The 21197-nt window shown below is 37.4% G+C and overlaps 2 protein-coding genes across 2 annotated transcripts; both read left to right on the plus strand.

Moving 5' to 3' along the window:
- Positions 1-5020: 5020 nt before the first annotated feature.
- Positions 5021-8602, plus strand: HOXA11 (homeobox A11). The gene is made up of 2 exons (XM_084618975.1): positions 5021-5746; positions 7229-8602. The coding sequence occupies exons 1-2, from the start codon at positions 5065-5067 to the stop codon at positions 7459-7461; spliced, it is 915 nt and encodes a 304-aa protein (XP_084475101.1). The 5' UTR covers positions 5021-5064; the 3' UTR covers positions 7462-8602.
- An 8128-nt stretch (positions 8603-16730) lies between these two features.
- Positions 16731-20108, plus strand: HOXA10 (homeobox A10; the record flags this gene model as incomplete). The annotated part of the gene is made up of 2 exons (XM_084618973.1): positions 16731-17556; positions 18716-20108. 2 exons carry the CDS (start codon positions 16731-16733, stop codon positions 18988-18990), a joined length of 1101 nt encoding a protein of 366 aa, XP_084475099.1. The 3' UTR covers positions 18991-20108.
- Between the last annotated feature and the right edge of the window lie 1089 nt (positions 20109-21197).

The raw sequence follows: 21197 nt of genomic DNA on the forward strand, positions 1-21197 counted from the left end.
TTACTGTATGTTTTCATGTATTGGAAAAATACAGCTGCACAATCACGTAGAGAAGGGAAGATATTTATGGTACCATCGACAGTTAAAACAATTTCAGAAACACCTAGACTTCCAGGATAACACCTCTTTATGCCCACCTTATTTCTGACCCTGCCTCGATTCTCTTACAGACGGTACACAAAAATACCATGACACTGTAGGCAAATATACACTCTGGGTCTCAACGCTTTCCAGAAAAACACGTTTTCAGAAACAGAATATTGAGAGAAAGACGCAGCCCTTAAAAGGGTGCTTGTGGGATGTTATAAAGAATATCTAATATTTTGGTTAAAAAGAACAGGAAAATAACATTTGAAATTGATTATTCTTTTTAGTAGAATAAATTCCTTGTTAAAAGAGAAACACCTCTGTGTTTATATTTGTTACAATTATCTGAATGTTGCCTTACTTTCAGTAACAGCTATTCGATATCGAGCATCTAAGTGAATTTGAGATAGTCTTGATAAATGCTAAAACCGTGTAGCTTTATTCATATCTTCATAAGTCTTATTTAAGTACTAAAAGAGACCACGAGAAAGGAAAATCATTTTTCCAAACATTGTAACTTTAACATGCAACATTTTCAAAGCTAATACAATCATGTACAATCTTCAACCTGGTAAGTAAAATTGTTTTAAAAAGCTTATTCGTCAGAATTAATATAATGCCGTTAAATATACCAAGACTACAGTTGAACTGTGACTCAGTTTTGTATTTACATTTGCTTTCTCTTTATATATAACTTTGCACCTCCATAGTATGACTACTATTACGTAGCGCCTGGTTTTGAAAAATAAAGAGACTATTCCATATCATAATCTTGGAAATGCATCTTGCTCTTTCGATAAATCCCTACTAGCTGTAATAGCAGAGGTATTAGTGTTTGAAATCCATTATCAAAATATTGTTACAATTATTTGTTCTTAAAATGTTAAAGACGTGTTTAGGTGACAAACTATATTTTGGTTATTACTGTATAGCTCAGTAGTACAGTGGTCAAAAAGGAAAAGAGAAAAACAGCTGAGTAAAGACCTAGTAAGTCTTAAATAATGTTTAACCCAAACAATCTGCAGGAAATTTAAATAATTACATTTAAGACAAATTTTTCGAAGTGTTGCGACCTTATAGACATTTTTCATTAGAAAAAAAGAAGTTATGATGTTTTCGTTGGCCAAAATATGTTGCATATTTCCTAATATTGTCCTACTATAGTAACTGCATGTATATAGAAAGTAAAGCATACAATAGCTATATGCTGTAATAATTAATTAGTGCATAATTTTGTAGATATCAACGTTATATCAAAAAGCATAATTATTGAAAATATGCTAATTTTCAAAAATCAATAAAAGTGTAATATTTTAGTTAACTCGTTTTACACATAAATTCCACTTAGTATACACTCCTACTGTGAAACACAGGTATTCACCCTAATGTTTAATATAAAATATAGTGCGATTTGTTTTTATGAAAAACCCCATAAATAAACACAAAGTGACAACATTTTGCACATTATAGAACTTGACCTTTTAAAGATGCCCTGTATTGTTTTTAAAAGTTCCTTCTGCACACCAGATATATACAAACTCTGGAAGTGACATCCTAGCTTTGTTTATATCGCTCCAAAGTATGGATTAATTGTTCTTCCCTTTGTATAGGTAGACACGACCCAATCTGCTCATAAAGTCTATTCACCTACTAGCGATATCTGCGTCCATTGTAAAATGTATCTACAATGTAATGCAGCGCAGTTGCAAAGCACATAATATGATTATACACGTTGCCCTTTCTCAGCCAGACGAAACAGTTGTAAAGGAGGAATGAATTGATTTTGCTTCTCAAAATGAAATTCCTTCTTTTGTTTTTGCTGTTCTCACCGAGGTTAGCAGGGGCAATGCACGGTGTTATTTGCTTTCTAAACGCAGAAGTCCCAATGACTGTATTAAAAGAGCAATTCAAAATTAGACAAAATAATAAACAGTATAATTGTGTTTAAAACAGCAACATAATAGCAGTTTTACTGCAATTACCTAGATATTCCGGGGCTTTAAGCGTACATTATGTCTGTTTCACTTAGCAGCAAATAAAGCTGAGAGTTAACTCCGCCTTGGGTCTCTGCTTATTCTTACGTTATCTGCACCTTTAAATCTTTTCAATAATAGTTTCTAATTGTTCTACAGATATAATCATTTGTCAGGATGCATTTTGTTTTCTCTTGTGTGAAAGCATGTTCTAACAAAGTACCCTACTTCTCTGGGAAAATACATAGCAAACCATCAAAACTAAGCAAGTATATTCTGCATAGGCTGTGCAGTGTCTTTTAATATAATGTTAGCTGGACTTGCATTCTTAATTGCGTTCTTGCCTTCAACCCATGATTTCCCTTTGTCTCAGATAGGCATACATGAAAACAGCAAGTCAGAGTCTTTAAGGGCACGACAGAAATTGAATGTAAGTAAGAGCAGGAAATAGGCACATACAAACCTTTCTTCAGAACTGCAGCCCGTTCTATCCCCAACGTTTGAGATTTGTTTAATTAAGAGGGGACTGCAGCGATTCCAAGTAGGTGGTGTCTCCCGATTAACCGTTGGTCCGTTCTGTCGTGTCTGTTCTGACACAAGCTGAAGTTGACTGCCAAAAGTGCTATAAAACCGCAGGTCAGTCTAGAACTGTTTTCGGTTCTCCTAGACGCGCCGTGTTCAATTATAGCCTTAAAAGCCCTAATACAAGTGCAAGAATTTGTTTGCCATCAAACAGAGGCGGGGCGAACCTCTGCAATGGTGGCGCCTTTGTTATCTTAAAGTCGCTGAAATCCTTTATACATTCCTTTTGTCTGGGAAAGGGGGAAATAGATTTTAATATCAAGAATTGAAAGGGAGGGAGAAGGGAGATGAACAGGGCTCAGAGAGCAAAATAGCCTCTCTTTTTTTTTTTTTTTTGGAAAAAGGCTAAAGGGGAAACTAAATAAAGGCAAAAGTGTAGAATTAAGGAAGAAGTCTAAGCATGGATGCTGCAGAGTTCTTCTGCGGCTTAAAAACATTTTTACAATCCCCAAACGACAATGGAGTCTTCAGGTAGCACTTTGATGACATGCATATCTCTTACTTCCATCCACTTTCTGGCAAATATGTCAAGTTTGAAGATTAATTAATAATTTCAAGTTCAGATCACAAACACTGAGGGAGCATAAAAGTTCTTGCAGCACACCAAAATAAAGAGTTCATTAAAGGGATATGTCCAGAGCATTTGATTTGTGATTCGTAACCCTTGTAAAATAAAAAAGGCATATAAACATTAACGCTAATAAATTAGTTTACTCCACTACAAAGTAATTACTTGATAATGTTGATATTTACAGCTTGAATTCAAATGTAACAGTTAACTATAATTTACCGAAAATACATAATGAGAATATTTAGTCAGTGCACAACATGATAAGATTTGTTATTAAGTCAGTTACGATAAGCTAAGCAATAAATAAACAAATCAATGTTGACATTTAAATACCGAAGATCTCCAAAATTTGCAATAGAACTTTCCCCTGTTATATATAAATATTTCCACTACATTGTGGACCTAGAAAAATTCAAAATGTTGTTGTCTTATTATTTTTAGATTTCCTTCCATTGCTCACCCAGGTCCACAGGAACAGAGATGGTGAAATATTTCCAATTTCTTAATTACGCCAACTTCACAATAGTTGTTTGTGGCCTTAGTGTAATTCTGTTTTGCTGTTTTGATTAAAATGAGCCAGAACCTAAATATTTCTTTTCCTTCTGATATCGATCAGCAGAATAGAAAAAAATGTTTTTTTCCTCCCTCCAACCGTGTAAGGTTGTTCATGCCTCAAAAGGTGCTGGCTTATTTCTCTGTTTTCTTTGGAAAAGATCATTCGATGGGATGTGCATTTTTGTTGGCAGATAAATAGCTTTTAGTCTCTGCCCTGTACAGTCCGCTTTCCATATCAGCCCTTTCATGTAACAATAGTAAAAGCTTCTCTACGTTTTTAAAATAGATCTATCTGGATCTCAACCTCCAGCGATGGTCTGAAGAAAAAAGAAAAGTATCTGAGTGCTGCAAGTTTGTTTCTAGGGGTTAATAGGATATAAAATATTTTTAACTAGGCTTCTGGCAATTTTACATAGAATATTTGTGAAATCGGGATAGCCATTGGTTTCCCATGTATTTAGCAGCACTGTTTAGGCAAAGAGATCAGCCCTCTTTACGCAGTGGTCTGGAATTTAAAGGACTTTCTAACACTGAAATAAAGAAAGCAACGCTTTGGAGAAAAGGCAAAAAGGGAACCTGCATGATGGGAATAAAATGTTATTAAATATCTCGAGCAAAACTTGGGTGAAACCGGACAGGGTATTTGAGGTTAATATGTTAAAAAGGGAAGGAAGACACTAAGCGCTTCGGAAGTGAACATGAATGCGAGCATGTAATCTATTCACTATGAAAATCAGTACAGACTTGACCCTGGCACATTCTTCCAAGCAAAAGCCTGCAGGGCGACTATCTTCTGCACAAACAAAAAAATATCGACCAATAGCTTTGGAAACATTCAATGCTAGAAATCAAATAGCAAGAAAAAATCAATTAATTTATTTTGATCTTCTTTTTGCAAATATACAAATTAAAAAGGTCTCACCTAACATGTGGGAATTGCTAATTCTTTCTACTCCACAGCGACCTGGTGCAATTGGTCAAACTAATAAGTAGGAAAAAGTGTTATGCGTCTTTTTGTCCTCTAAGGGTACACAAAGCAAACATGAGTTATATTTTAGATTACGTGCTTTTGGTGAGAATACCAAAGTGACGATCTGTTGCTTCCCTTGAGATGGCTACAAAGAAAAAAGGGCCCATACTTGCAGCTTGTCAATTTCAACATTTGGTCACATGACCAGCACCTCCCTGCTAAGGATGGGGATAGATTTCCACGTCAGCTTACGTCTCCAAATTTCTTACTTCACGGATCTGCTTCAAAGAGGCAGCTGCATTAGAGAATCATGTTAAGCTCAGCTAATGCGGAGAACCCGAGGTAGCCTAATGATGGATTTTGATGAGCGTGTTCCTTGTTCCTCTAACATGTATTTGCCAAGTTGTACTTACTACGTCTCGGGTCCTGATTTCTCCAGCCTCCCTTCTTTTTTGCCCCAGACCCCGTCTTCTCGCCCTATGACATACTCCTACTCTTCCAACCTACCCCAGGTCCAACCTGTGAGAGAAGTTACCTTCAGGGAGTATGCCATTGACCCCTCCAGTAAATGGCACCCCAGGAACAATCTGCCCCACTGCTACTCAGCAGAGGAGATCATGCACAGAGACTGCCTGCCTGCCACCAACACGGCTAGCATGGGCGAGATGTTCGGCAAAAACACAGCAAACGTCTACCACCCCACCACCAACGTCTCTTCCAATTTCTATAGCACGGTGGGGAGGAACGGGGTCCTGCCCCAGGCTTTCGATCAGTTTTTCGAGACGGCGTATGGCACCACGGAAAACCTGTCCTCAGCGGACTATTCGGGAGACAAGAATGGCGAGAAAATGCCTCCGACAGCTCCTGCAACTTCAAGTTCGGCAGGCGGCTGCGGCAGAGAGGCGGCAGCGGCAGCGGCGGAGGAGAAGGAGAGGCGGAGGAGGACAGAGAGCAGCAGCAGCCCGGAGTCATCTTCCGGCAACAATGAGGAGAAATCCAGCAGCTCCAGTACGTATAAAGGCAGCGCCCAAGCGCTTTATGAATGGGAGTTTGAAATCTAGCGCACCACCGCTGTTAAATTTTTATATGCTGTTTTATAAGCATACAAGGTTTATGAAGGGCCTTTAGATTTCCCCCAACAAAACTTTGTTATAAAAGGCAAGATCACGTGTTTAGTGCTGAAATTGGCCGTGAAATACCCACCGGCCAATGGATGCCTTAAAAAAAGCGTTCTCCTTCCCTTTTTTTTTTTTTAATAATAATAAAAAAGGGGCTCTGTGGTCAACTCTTGAAAATATAATAACGTACGTTTGTGCCTGTAAAGTCACCAAAAAGGGATCCTGACTCCTTTGATATCAAGGTAATCCAGTGATTTTATAAAAGCCATGTGTTGCACCAGAAGTCTAGTTAGGGTCTGAATTCAAAGCCATCACCATGTTAACGATTGCACTAGCATAGTGTTCAGCAGATAAAGTAGCTGCCTGAACTGTAGCAATATATTAAAAGAAACAAATTAACCTAAAGCTGGCCTTTTTGTCTAAAGGAAGCCATTTTACTTAGGCATTATGGCAATTACGTGTTGCCTTCTGTCCAACAGTCTGTTACTTACAATTGTTATTCAATCTGTCAAAGTCTGATTTTTATATGTGTTTTTTAAAAGGCAAAGCAAGTAAACAACTTTGAAAAATACCTCTACAGTGGCCTGTACCAGAAAGGGAAGGTTTGTTTTTTTTTTTAAAAAAAGGGATAAGACCAATATTTAATTTAAAGAGCTTTTGAACCTTGAAAACCTTCCAAACAGAACCAAACTCTGCGTACTGCGCTTTAAGCCTATGGTGGCACACTGAGAGACGACATTGCCCTTCTAGCGGCATACCTGCATTTTAAAAAACAGCGGAGTGAGGCAGAATGCAGTGGTTTAATAGCAGCCTTAGTCGCAGTGCCATTTCCACTGATTAAAAAAGGAGGGGAAACACATTCATGGAAATGTAAAGCCAGTATCTGTAGACAGAATAAAAGATGAATTGTAATGGTCTGGAGAAAGACTGGGGTTGAAAATGTGTTTACTAAAATGTGTTTACTAAGGTAATGTCAGCTGAAGTGAACCCGGTGATTAACACAGAAATGTCTGTGTGCAGCTGTTTGTTTAGTCTGTCACTGCACGGTACCAAGCATCGCATATAGCCTTTGAAAAGTGCGGGCTCAAACAGTAAGGCAAGGTACGCTAATACTTGTTCCGTATTATGCCTGTCCTCGTTGCCGAAGTGACCCTTTGTTTGCCATCATTGCTTTTTCACATGAAGAAGTGTGTGCTCTGCATATTCCGTACCCTTTCCCCACAAAAAAGTCGGTAAGGTAAAGAGCTAGCCTGTAGAATAGGACCTAACCGTTATACCCATGGAGTAGGCAAAACACTTTACATAGTTGCTCCTTGACCGAGCTTTTTCCAGTACCAAGTTTCAAACACTTCTGCCTTTTTTCATTCCACAGGTGGACAACGTACCCGTAAAAAGAGATGCCCATACACCAAATATCAGATTAGAGAATTAGAAAGAGAATTCTTCTTCAGTGTCTATATTAACAAAGAGAAACGCCTCCAGCTTTCCCGAATGCTCAATTTGACCGACCGTCAAGTAAAAATATGGTTTCAAAACAGAAGAATGAAAGAAAAAAAAATTAACAGGGACCGATTACAATATTACTCAGCTAATCCACTACTTTAAAACTCATAGCGTTTTTCAAAATGAGATTAAATTCAAATTTCGCCCTTGACAAGGTCAAGCCACAGGGTTACATTTAAGAAGGAGGTGTGTAACTGACGGGACTATGAGAACTATGATTTTACATAAATGTAAATCAACTCTGGACTTTTAATTTTTTAAATTTTGATATTTACGTATCAACTGGAATCGATTTGATGTTGACACACATGGCTTCTAGCGCCAACAGGCCAGCCACAATCTTTGCTCTGAGTGCAAAATTCATACCTCTTACCTTTATAGACAGTTCCGTTCGTTCTGTTATGGTTTCAGTAATTAAAAGTGGGAACTGAACCTTTGCCTATTCACTGTTTAACTATTGTTTATCTTGTTCCTTTGTTTTACTGTGGAATGTGTGTGTGGAAATTACATGTCGAGTTTACGTGCTGAGGACCACTGCAAAATAAAGCTTCGCAAAATAATTTTTTTTCCTTAGGAAGAGAATTTCTACCTTAGAGCAGTGCTCCATTACTAATTGATTTAAATAAAAATAAATACATATTCCTTTACAAGGCCAATCAAGAAGGTTATAGTACAGACGAAGTGATGGAGATAATCGTGTTTTATTGGGTTCGGGGGGGAATGATATGAAAGACTTGATTATTTACTTTAAAACTATGTCAGGTATAAATTTGCCATATATCGTAAAGAAACAATCACTGAAAATAAAATGTTTAGCAGTTGTCATATTAGCTCTCGATTTATTTATAATAACTGTCTATACCTTGCCATCCTTTAGAAACTAAGTATGATGTCCATATTTAAAAGTTAAAAAATGGCAAAATGAATTCCAAAGTTTTAAAAGACAAAAATAAATAGAAAACTAAGATTCTGGCTTCTGGCGCACAAACTTTCTTCAGGAAATACCTGTGGAGAACGAGAGTTTGGTAAATACCACACAACACTTAAATGTAACTTGGATTTGTACAATACACTAATATTGAATCACCAAAATAATTTAATCTTCTGTTTCTTTAGAAGGTTGCTTGTAAGGAATTTATTCAGAAGCCGAACAATGTAAATATGGTAATTTTGTTTTCGTGTGTTGTTGTCTATTTTAAATGTCATGAGCTCTGCTTCCTCCCTCAGGCGACATATACAAAGAATCGATAGTTGTTTGGAGTTATTTTAAACATATACATATACATATATATATATATATATATATAAATATATATATTGTCCTGCAGGAACCAAAGCGAGAAAAATGCAATTAAAAATATTTAAAATTCTATATCAGTTTACAAAGGATACGATAATCTATCGTGAAGGCAATTTGCTGTTGAGAGTACGTGAATGTATATTTCATACAGGAACAGTGTTTTACAAGACTTGTAAATAAAAAAAAACATTACCTATTTTGTTTTAATACATTTTTTACATATTTTTTTCCTTTGGGATGAGAGGGTGCCTTTTTTTCTCTACATGAGCAACTAATTGGTGATAATTATTTTTGAACAATCAGCTTACCAAATGGATGTAATTTCTTTTTACACCATTCACAAAATGCAATATCTTTGTATTACATCACTGTTTTCAATATCTATCATCTATATGTATATACAGTTTTCTTTTAATATGCGAAAGTATTTGGTTGCATGTATACAATGGAACAACGCACAAGGAAATAAAAAAATGGAAATTTATATTTTTATTCTGATGCTACATTACTGTGTATTGTTTTAGCTAATCTAAATTTTACAATCAAAATTGACTGTGCAAGTTACATGCCTATTTTTTCTAATCCTTCACTATCAGCCAAAGCACAATGTTCACACTGGTGAATAAACTTGCAGACCAAGGCTCATTTAAATCTAAATTTCAATGGATTTTAAAAAAGGAAAAAATAATGCGTTTAGTAATTCACTGTAATTATCACTCCTTTGTTCTCAGCTGTAAAATACACACAAGACGATAACTTGCTATATTTTAGGAATTAAAAATCTATTGTTTATTTCAGACCACACATGTCTGGACAAACCATTTAAAAATTATTTTTAGTATCAGTAATGTTCGGGAATATTTTATCACCATAACCCTAAAGCGAAGTTTAAAATTAGCTAACGTGTGTGTAAAGGAGTGAGAACACTGTGTTCTTGGAAAAGCCTTCCATGTGTGAAAGTGGTGGAACTGGGCTGTACGAAATTGTCCTTGATCTCGAAGGGGGGAAAAACAAAAGTTGGGAAAACAATGTCTAGATGAGACTGTGGTATGGAGAATGGCATTTTAATCTCTAATTCTTGTCCTAATCTTAATCAGGAAAAGAAAGTACTTACTGTTTCTGAATTGTTTACTGGCTTTGAACTTCTGTATTGCTTTGGACATCACCCATAACCTTGAGGTGAAGGGCTAAATGGCTCTGGACCTCTGGTTGACAACCCCCACCCAGTCAGACAACGTCTCGTCAAACGATTTTCTTTTTAAAAGGAGGAAAGGGGCAGTTTGCTTGCTTGTTTGTTTGTTTGTCTAGAATGCTACAATAGTATGAAAGTTTTAAAACAGATGGAGGGATAGATACAGACGGAGAGAGAGAAAGAGAGAGAGAGAGAGAGAAATAGATGAATGGCAATGAGTGTTTAGCAAGAAGCTTCCTTTCCCAGTTAAAAATTAACTGATATTCATGGCTACTCCTGGAGGCAGTTGAGCCATGGCGTTTCTCTGGTTGGGATTTGATTTTCTAACCCAATAAAAACACATCCTCTGTGTTGCTGTGACAGTGTGATTATAAAAAGTGTCCATGACTTGTTCATTTGCATATATGGAATGCCCTGCTATAAACTAAGGAGAGGTTCTACAGCAATTTCTTAGATATAGAAATTAGATCTGAATAACACTTGTCTGGACACCTTCTCTAGCATCCTTTTATTGGAATAGTGAGTCTGAATTAGTTAGTCAGTCACTGTTCCTCAGGTGTTCGATTGCCACAAGATGGCGTGCTTCAGATCAATGTCAAAGCCGCAGCGGGAGAAGAGAACCCCTGGAAAAAAAATCTTGGCCTTTGTTCACTTTACATTCTAGCAGCAGCACGTTAAATTATTGCACTTTCTATGCTACGGTTGGCAAAAGTAGCTTCGGTGGATTGCTTACTTGACACATGAAGTTAAACATTTCGCAAGGCATTCCTGAAAAATTTAATCCCGATTGACTTTGGTTTAGAAAAAGCATGAAGGTAAGTGCTTAGATCTGCCCTATGTACAGAAATTAAAATGGAATGGGCTGTTATCAAACTAGTTCTTGAAAAGTTTGCAGGAGCTTTATTTGTTTTGTTTCCGTTAAGCATTCTGGAGGAAAACTATAGGGAGGAAAACTATTCCAAAAAATTGGTGGTTAAACTTAATACATTAAAGAATATTTAAGAGACTTTCTAAGTTTTAGTTGACAATTTTTTTTTACTTAATAAAGTTTTGGCCAACAGTATGAAAAATCCACTTTATGGGGAAAAATTTTCAGAAGAATCCTGTAGATTTCTTCCAATTATACAAATAGGTGCACTGGAAATATGAAACTTGACATTTATGTGTAGAACACTAAGGGTCTTCAGTCAAATAGAGCTATGATAACATACATTGAAAATGACAGGTAATTTTGATGTTCTTATTGGACTTGAATCGTAGTTTGCTTATTGGTCAAAATTTTAATGGAATGGCTCGGACAATGTTTAAAAACGTCACTATTCTGAGGCAAACTTTACTCTTTTCTTAGTTGCGGCTGGCAATAGATGTTGGTAAACATATAGTTAAAGTCACTTGCACAAGGAATAAAATATTTGATTGCGTATTAAGTCAGTGTGTGAATAAGAGTAACTTTAAAATATTCACTATCTAGCTATCGCAGATAGAACACTGTTGCAGAGGGATATAGGTCAAACATCCCCATTTTCTAAGGCATGAGTTGGGATGTAGTCTCTAAAGTATCTTCAGCGTGTAATTTAGCAGCTACTTCTGGTTATTTCTCCTGTTTCTACAGTTCCACGAGTCTTTAGTAAGGCTGTATTTGAAAAATGTGTGGCTCTATGTGAATTCACTAGTTTAGCCGCACATTTCAATACACATGGCACCATAGTCTGAGTACTTTGCTTTTAAATATCAGATTCAAACACAGTTAGCTTACACTTTGCTTTCTGATACTGTAATACTATGCAATCGAAAAAAGAGACTAATGAACCTGGTCTGCAATATTACACGAAAAGATCATTTAAAAAGTAGTTAGAGAAATGTTGAGTGAATTGTTAAAAACCCACATGCAATCATTATAGAGTGTATTTTAGATCACTATCAGAATCTATGTATTAATTAAGCAAATATATTACATTAAAAGTACAAGAATTTTGATCTCTTTTTTACTTCCGCGGATAGGCGTCAATGCTTAAAAAGGCACCTCAAAATAAAGCAGGAGGAATACCGAAAGCCCTTTTAGTAAATTCTATTTTACACCACTCAGATTAGGCTCAGCATATTTGATAAAATATTTTCCTTGTTGTTCCCTTCCCCCATTCAGTACTCAAATGAATAAATCAAAGAGACCCCAGCCGTAGTTAAAGCGCCCTCTGGTTACAAATTGTTTACTGATGGTCTTGGTCATAGGACAATATTTAAAAAAAAACAAGCTTGCTTCTTACAATAACTGTTTATTATTTCACATGGTTTGGGATAGCGTGTTTTGGAGGAAAGAGTCTAAAAGAAGCTCAGTATTTACTTTGCGTTAATTAATCACGGGCACATTTCTATTTCGCGTGCTAGTGATTACCACTTCCTCTACTAAGGCGAGGTTTTTCATAATGTTTTGTCACACCCTTTTCATCTAATGGTCTAAAATTGCAATATGAGGCCAATATCCACCTAGCCATCTAGCTAGCTAGCTCTCAAGCTGCCTCCACCTCGAAAAGGGATATTTATACTTTACATCAAAACTGTATTTAAAGATAAGGTAGTCACAAAAAAAGACAGTAGCTATATAACTTGAAATGTTTAATATTACTGTCTGTCCTAAATCTACATTAAAAGTCAGATATCTACTTCTGTACCCTGTTAAGGGCTACATAGACGTTAGAAAGCACTAGAAGGCAGCGTTCTCACGCAGGTTAGTGAATAGGTAAATCCTTAAAAATGGTTCTGGTGTAATTTTTTATACTGTATAATAATCATAGGGGTCTAAACTTCGGAAAGGACTCATCAGAGTTATGTGCAAAATACATTGCTAATCAAAATTAGTAAAATGGCACACAAAATATAAAATATATTCAGATGATAGAAGGCCTTCAGACGGCTGTAATACAAATTAAATTGCAACCTAAATTTCAAAAAGGATAACCTGCTAAAACATCCCAAGGTTCATTTTGTCCCTTACAACGTGAAACAATTTCTAGTAAAGATAAAAATTAGTGAGCTAGCCATTTATCACCTTTCTTGGCACAGACACGGTTTCTAAACCTCCTGATTGAAAGCCGCCTACTTTGGACCAAATCCAGAAAGAAAAGTAAATCTGGCACACATACACGGTCCTGACAACTGACAGTTCTAATATTAAATAAGTATTCACTGACTGCATTAGTTTTTTGAGATTTATACAATGTAATCTACCTCCATATACTCATATAGGCGGCGTACACACGCCCATGACAAACTTCAGGAAGATTTGCATTTTAGCATATTGCAATTTTCCCACGTCAGAAACAAAAGCATATTTTAATTAGCATACAAAATAGCATCAGACGATTAACAGTGTTGTACCTTTTGCTTTGTCTAGGAAATAAGAAAGAGATAAATCATTATTTAGCTTGCTACATTTCAAAATTTCGAACCAGAGTTTGCATGTGGGTGAGCTGTCCTTTTTAATTTATTTCTTTTAGTTTTTAATTTTTAGTGTAACAAATAAAAGAGTTTAAGGACTCTATTAATACATCCATTACACTTTTCTTAAATCGATTAAGTTTTATTTTGATCTCATTGTCTGTGTATGCAATTAATTTAGATTCTCCACCAAACAACACTTTACTTGCTTTGATGCTTATTAAACTGTACTTGCTTATTTGTATTTACCTCCAGATGGTTTTGTTTATATAAACAGAATTAAGAAGAAACTATTTCTCGTCCCTTGGAATACACAATATTATTCAAAATTTTTTTAAAGTCGGGGTTAATCTTCAAGAGACACATTGTTAAGGGTTTAAAATGTAGTAGCTACACACGATGCATGCCAAATTAGTTTAGTTTATCCAAAATTGGCCATTATCTTTTATAGGTAAGAATCAAGTGAACATTATTAGTTTTACTTCACTGGGTTTGATGATGTTAGTTACTATTTGCCTTGGCCTTGTTAGCGATTAAAGAAAGCACAGATAATACACAGCCGAGTTGAGTTCATGATCTAGACTAAGTGCTTTGACCATCAAAGCAACACTGTTCATTACTATAAACAAAACAATAAAGGGCATAGATTTCTGTTTCCTGTTGCAAGTTATTCGTGAATAACTATCCTTTGGGTTAAAGTAATCAGCATTACTAATGCTAAAAAACCATCCCTCTGTGGCAGATCTTTTGCTACAAAGGATAAAAGAAAGAGTTGGTTTAAAACCTGTTTTCTTTCTTTGATTAGTCTCTGTCCTGTATTTCATCTCCCTGATTTCTTTGCTTTAGCTTTTTTTAAAAAGGCAAATCCAATTCTTGTTATAAAATGTGCAATTATTTTATTTAGGCTGAAAAGGATTTTACATACTTTTTCTATCATCCTTTTTCACTTTATTCCAAAGCTAATTTTAATTTTAAAAGCTAGCTGGTTATTTTAAAAAAAAACCAATTTTGGAAGGATTTCAAGCGTTACCCTTCTATTAGTACAGTTTATAGATTTGCAATCCATTTCTATTTAATTTGGCAAATACAAAATAAACATGTGGCAAGAGCAGACTCCCCCGGTGTAAATTTTATACCTGATTTGTGAAGAGAAATACCTTTGGAACGTGGAATTAAGGGTCACATTTCATTTTATTTAGATCTGTATTTATAACTTTAAGCCTATTGATAATAACCTTCCTGTATACTAGCCAATAAACTGGTTCCTTATATGGTATTAATTTTGTTAGCAGTGATATGGCCCTCACAGGAATCTGATAAGGGTTTGTCTATCACACATTAACACAATGTGGGGTAAGTCGAGTTTGGGAAATACACACAATATTACAGCGGGAAAAGAAAAAAAATAGAGGGGTTCCGATAGGCTGCTTGATGTCCCCAGATCACTGCATTACGTCCAGCTTGGCAGTCGTATGTAAGCAACGGTATAATGCTCATTAGATAACATTTGAAAAATAAGCAGCATTTCCATAAAGATTTTATGAGCACTGCAAAGTTGTAACAACCTCTACCAGCTCACAGCTTTTCCAGCTGACAGGGAAAGAACCTTAGGAGGGCCCCTTCAGCTTAATTTGCCCATGGAAACTAACATTTGTGTCCCGCTGTTTTCTGTACGTTTCAAAATTACTTGTCTAGGGGAATGTCAAAATGTGGAAAGGAATTGCCTCGTTGTGGGCAAACACTGAAATATTAAACCACGTGAGGCTCGACAGATCAATAGATCAAGGGGAAATGTACAGAGTACAGTTGACACTGTTATTCTTGTAATATTCTCCTAGATGCTTTGAACGCCAAGGGTATGCGCTGCAGGAGTGTATGGCTGAACGCCTGCCGGTTCTGACTGACACAGTCAAGCGTGGTCAGAAAGGAAGCCAAATGACCACTTTAACTGTTTCCTTGGCATTCTTATTGGTTACGGCTGGCTTTATGGCAGAGCTGGGTGCCAGAATGAGGCGAGCATTAAGATTTAACGAGCAATATTTATTTTTCAAACGGTTATTGGTACTCATCGGGAAGCCAAGACAACCGATCATTTGCTTCTAGGATCTGAGAATCAGCTTTGTGTTTTACACAGAAGACCCATATGCTAAGCGGGAATGTGTCACCGAATGCTTTAAAAATATTTAAAAATCCCACGCAGCCATAGACCTTGCACAAAATACCATAATTTCTCCAAGTCAGTTGTATGATTTTAAAATAGCATAAATGAGAGATGATATAACTTTAAGTGAACCATCATCCAGCTATTTCATTAGAAAGTCTATCTAACGCTCCGTCTGCATGCCTGTCTGTCTGCGCTCTGCCTAGGGGCTCCGCTACAATTACATATTGGCTTGTACAGCATTGTCTAATATCCCAGGATTAGTTGTCTTAGTATTTTACTGAGGAAATGGACGGTACATTTTCACAGATTCATAGCGAATCATCCACATGAGAAAATTTAAAACATAATTACCAACATATAAACACGTAGGGCGGGTGGTATGTGGGAAACCATTTTCATTGTGTAGATTTGGATTCTTTCTGTGACGACCATCTTTTCATTTGAAATGTAAACCAGATTTAGGGAAAAATCCAAAGTGAACCATAGTATGAGAAGATGCAATCACAATACCAGTTCTGACCCAATGGCATTAGTTATTAACTGATTCTTCAGTACTCTGGCCAACAAATGTTTATCTCTAGTACATTTCCGATTAGTTTACAGTAATTCACATTGGTGTAGATGTTATTCTGGAAATTGCTAATTTCTTCATAATTTAAGGCTCCAGGAGCCAGAATCCTTTATAGCGTCAAATGGTGCGAGATAAATAAGAATAATTTTTAAAAAGTAGACAACCAAATAAAATGTCATAGACTAGCAGTAAAAACAGGGGATTCCGGGCTTTATTAATATCATCACAAACACATGCTGTGCAACGAGGCGAGCACGCCTTACTTCCGGAAAGCCCAACTGTAGGAAAAGAAGTGATAATAAAAGGTTCATTTATATACCGTTTCATGTTAGGTAATAATAAACATCAGACTGCTCTGCTACTTTATAGCAGTGAATGTGATAATAGAAGAGTATAAAGTATGCGAACACTAAAATAAGGTGGGAAATGGTTGTATACTTTTCAGTGTGCAACTGTATCTCCTCATACACGTATACCCTATATCTACCTATAGATATAGGTAGATTTAGGTGTGGGTCTATATGGAAATAGATATTACACATTAATATACATATATATTCTAAATACAGAGGTCGACCTGAGACCAGCTCTCTGCATACGAAACCAAACTGGGAGGGGTTGCTAGTAGGGCTTGGGTTTCCATTGGCTGTAAGCATTTGCCGTGGTGCGGGGGTATCTCTAATCATATTCAGCATGTTTTGCACAAGAAATGTCAGCCAGAAAGGGCTATCGGCTCCCTTCGCCAAATTATTCCACAACAATGTCATGCTCAGAGAGCCCAGCTGCAAACTCTTTTTTGGTAGACTCCTTGATCAGCTCAGGCAGAGGGGAAGGAGGAGGAGGAGGAGGCGGAGGAGGCGGAGGCGGCGGCGGCTACTATCCCAACAGTAGTGTCTTTTTGCCACAGGCGTCCGATTTGTCCTATGGGCTGCAAAGCTGCGGACTTTTCCCAGTTTTGAGCAAACGCAATGAAGGTACTGCTCAAAGCATGGTCCCCACTTCTCATCCCTACATGTCAGGGATGGAGGTCTGGCTAGAGCCCCCAAGGTCCTGTCGCCTGGAAGAGCCTGAAAGCCAGCAGGCTACATCCTGCTCTTTTGCTCAAAACATTAAAGAGGAGAACTCTTACTGCCTCTATGATTCAGACAAATGTCCTAAAGGTGCAGCTGCCACAGATCTATCTACTTTTCCAAGGCTAAACGCTGAGGTCTGTCCCATGAGCAACGCTAGTGGGGTTCCTGTCCCAGGCTACTTCCGCTTGTCTCAAGCTTATGGCACTTCCAAGAGCTACAATGCTGGGCAAATTGTTGCTTCCCAGTTCACACCGCAGCCCCAAGTTCGTTTTGATGCGGCTCCATCTTTGCCTTCAGTCCCAACAGAAGCGGGGAGGACAGAGACCGAGGAGGCTTCCCCCAACACCTTGGCTTGCGTCTCCCAGAGGGAGGAAGACGCTCAGGCTTCGCCTTCGACCGCAGAAGAACTCTCCCCAGCTCCGTCAGAAAGCAGCAAACACTCTCCTGAGAAAGAACCCATAGGTAAGCAAATAAAAGCCGTGTGAGGATGATAGTTACATCACAAATGGAAAGGAGGATTGAGCAGCCTGCAGAGCTGGCAAGAAGCGCCGCTCAGACTGACCTTCTGAACTTTTTAATATTTGGGCGTGGGGATGTAGTAAAAATTAACGTCCATCCTATAGTTTAAATGTTAAAGCCTCCACTCTGGGCAAGCCGTAACTTGCATGCGGTTTGAACATATAGAAAAACAGAGATCCATCTTCCCAGATGATGTGAGGGTGCCTAAGAGATAACATAGATGTTTGTAAAGCATCCAAAATAAGCAATAGGCAGTGCCAATAAATAAACCTATTAACGGGGTAAGTTATATTTTACGATCCAGAATGCTTTTCAAAATAACTGGCGCGTTGAAATGTTCTTTCTATGAACTGCTATCAAATTAGACTGATGAATGCTCCACGAATATCCTTCAGTGTCGTCAACAGATAACAGGGCTGTTATTATTTATTATTGTGATCCCTTGGCAAAAATAAAACCTTAGTGGGCGATATTGTCAGACTTTTCAGTTGCTGATTATTTTACAGTTGATTTTTTTTTAGATATAATACAGTTGCTCTATTAAACAAAAAAGGAAAAACAAAACCATCACCTACCCCACTAGCAAATCAATCTCTAAATAATAGCAACAAACACCTACGAAGGTACTTTAGTTTGTTTTTAAAACTGGGTAGAAGCTTCCTAGTTAAGAGGAAAATAAGGCGAAATAGCTCATCTTGTCTTCCAGCTGCAAAGCGCGCTTATAAAGTTTAAATCCGCAGTTTTTTGCTGAAGCAGTTTTGAAAAACAGAAAGAATAAACTAAACTGCAATATGAGGGTTGGGAGGGGGAGCCATTTAAAAAGCCACTTCCATTAAATTAACTGACCACTAACGTATCTCTATCACTGTAGGAGCCAACAGTTCGTTTCATTAGGAAAATGGAAACTCAGACATTCAGTTTTAATGATCTCCGCGGGCTTTTGGAGGCTAGATTTTTAAAGGAAACGCCAGCTACTCTAAACAAGAGGCTGAGGTGCCCACAAGGACTCCCTAAATAAGAACTATGACCAGGGGGCCAACTTGAGGAACCACTTTGCCTCGTGTCATCTGGTAATGTCCCTTTTTTACTTTCTTAAAACTAGGCAATTCAAAAGGAGAAAATGCAGCAAACTGGCTAACCGCAAAAAGTGGCAGAAAGAAACGATGCCCCTATACCAAGCACCAAACTCTGGAGCTGGAAAAGGAGTTTCTATTCAATATGTACCTGACTCGTGAGCGTCGCCTAGAGATCAGCCGCACAGTCCACCTAACAGACAGACAAGTTAAAATCTGGTTTCAGAACCGCAGAATGAAACTGAAGAAAATGAACAGAGAGAATAGAATTCGGGAGCTCACAGCCAACTTTAATTTTTCTTGATAAACCTATTAACACATTTTTTATGGTTTAAAGAGCCAGTATCATTTTCCTAGGCTTTAGTAATCTGCACCTGTATGGATTAAGGATTTTATACATTCTCAGTGTGTCCATAACTTCTTTATAGCTATTTCTGGGGCGGGGGGAGCCATAATGATGAATAAAATTCTGTGTGTGTGCCGCCCTTGTTCCATTACAATTGCCTTGATGTTATTTGCTTCTTTAACCATGAAACAGAGACATATGAGTTCAAGAGCTGCAAATATTTTTTTCCACTTGAAAAAGTAAGCAAACCCGGTTAAAGGCGAGTTTCAATTTTAAACGATAAAGGGTATATGTGGACCGTGTGTAGCTTAATAACGAATAACTGAAGCCTTACCATAGTTCTATGTAAAGGGACTTAAACTCCCCCCCCCCCCCTCAATGGCAGGAGTTCCAATAATTAAATGCAGGCATACTTTAAAAGAAGGGCTTCGGGGGAACTGGTGTTAGGCTCTGTTTTCTTTTTCTTTTCCTTTAACGTAACAACCAGTATCTGAAGCTTTAAAATTGGCCAGGAAAATGAGACCTCTTCTCTTTAAGGATATAAAAGATCTCGTGTTGCTTATGGACTAAATTATTACACTTACCTCTGAATTTCACCCACTCTGTCTGGTGTAGATATTGACCATAATGTAGTTTTGCTTAAATATGTGGAATTAGTGGATTTTTGTCTATAAATGACGTTACCGCTGGTAACGCATGACAAGCACACAACAATCCCCCCCGTCTTGAGAAAAAAATAGTCCCTTTTGCTAGCTAAGTTCATTGAACATCAGAAGGACTTGCTGAGCCAAAGAGCAAGGGAGAATGTGTCCGTCTATCCTTTATACTGTGAAGTTACATGCATTAAAAAGGTCAAACGTGTAGGTGCAAAAAAAAGGGGGGGGATATAAATACAGATATGTATAAATGTCTATTATTATAAAAATGACGGTACTGGTTTAAGCAAATGCATTCTATCATTATTATAAATGTTAGTTCTAGCTCTATCTAGTACTTACCTTAAATCGGAATAAATTAATATTGTAATGCTGCTGTGCGTGAAAAGACGATGTTTATGTTCTCATAGAAGAATAAAAGAAGTGGAATGAATCCTTTTAATTTTACCTCTTTTTGTGACTGTTTATCCTCAGGTTCTACTTTATGTCTTCAAGAACTTTTACAACAGGAATAGTTGCCTAAACACCCTGCAATTACTTTAGGAATCTATTTAAATATTACCTAGACGGTCGTAATTTGTCTGGGCCATATAGCAATGGTGCAGTAAGGTTTGTCGGCTTTTGTTCAGTTTTATGACTTGCTAGTATATCTGGATTGTTGCTGTCTTGGACGAGTGGTTTCAGTTGAGTGAGGAGCTGCATAGACAGAGGAAGCAAATTACTATTTCTTGAGTGTAGCGTATTGATTTTTTATTTTATTTTTTTTTTTTGGAAAAATAAAACACCTTGAAATATGCAGACGTCTTTGACTCCAAAGGACGGTGAAAAATCTAGCTTTAGCAGATGGCTCAGAAGAAAATCATAAAGGTGAGCACATGTAAATGAGGGTATTATTAAGGTCTTGTTCTTCTTATCAAATAGGTTCTAGCCATATTTACACATCAGTATCCTTTGCCTTTCTACCTGGCTGCATGTTGTCGGGCTTATTTAAAATGCTTTCTCTTTTCTTGCTGCATGTTTAAGTATTAAAGAGTTTTGCACTAGGGCGAAACAAAATATGGGGCCTGAATAAGGGCTACAGCTAATTCTTTCTTTTGGGCGGGGGCGGGGGGGGGGAGGAGAGAGAGAGACTTATCCCGGGCTTATGGCGAGTCTTTAGCTTTTTATGATGTACCATTACGGCTCACGGCTTTTCTTCACTTTTTCATGTGCATGGAGAATTAGAAGAAAAACTCACAAGAGATTATCTCCCTCCCCCCCACACACACATTTTAAAGAATCCTATCCAGATTGGAGTCGGTGACCGGTGTAGGCTGTGGGGGAACGAGGGGAGGTGGAATGTTTTGGTCACATTTCTGGTTTTATTTTTATAGCGGGATCCTTGCGTAAGGAACACGGCTATGGGGAGCGTAATAATTAGAGCACTGAGAACTGTTCTGTGATTTAGGTAGTTTCATGTTGTTGGGGCTCCACCTTTCTCTCTGCAGCACGAAACTGCCTTAATTACTT

Source organism: Lepidochelys olivacea, assembly GCF_965140295.1.
Source record: "Lepidochelys olivacea isolate rLepOli2 genome assembly, chromosome: 2".
NCBI classification, from domain to species: domain Eukaryota; kingdom Metazoa; phylum Chordata; order Testudines; family Cheloniidae; genus Lepidochelys; species Lepidochelys olivacea.

Bases quoted from the DNA above. Each gene is read 5' to 3' on its own strand.
- HOXA11 (XM_084618975.1), top strand. From the start codon at position 5,065: ATGCGGAGAACCCGAGGTAGCCTAATGATGGATTTTGATGAGCGTGTT. The intron at 5,747-7,228 runs GTACGTATAAAG...TTCATTCCACAG, and splicing joins GGAGAAATCCAGCAGCTCCA to GTGGACAACGTACCCGTAAA.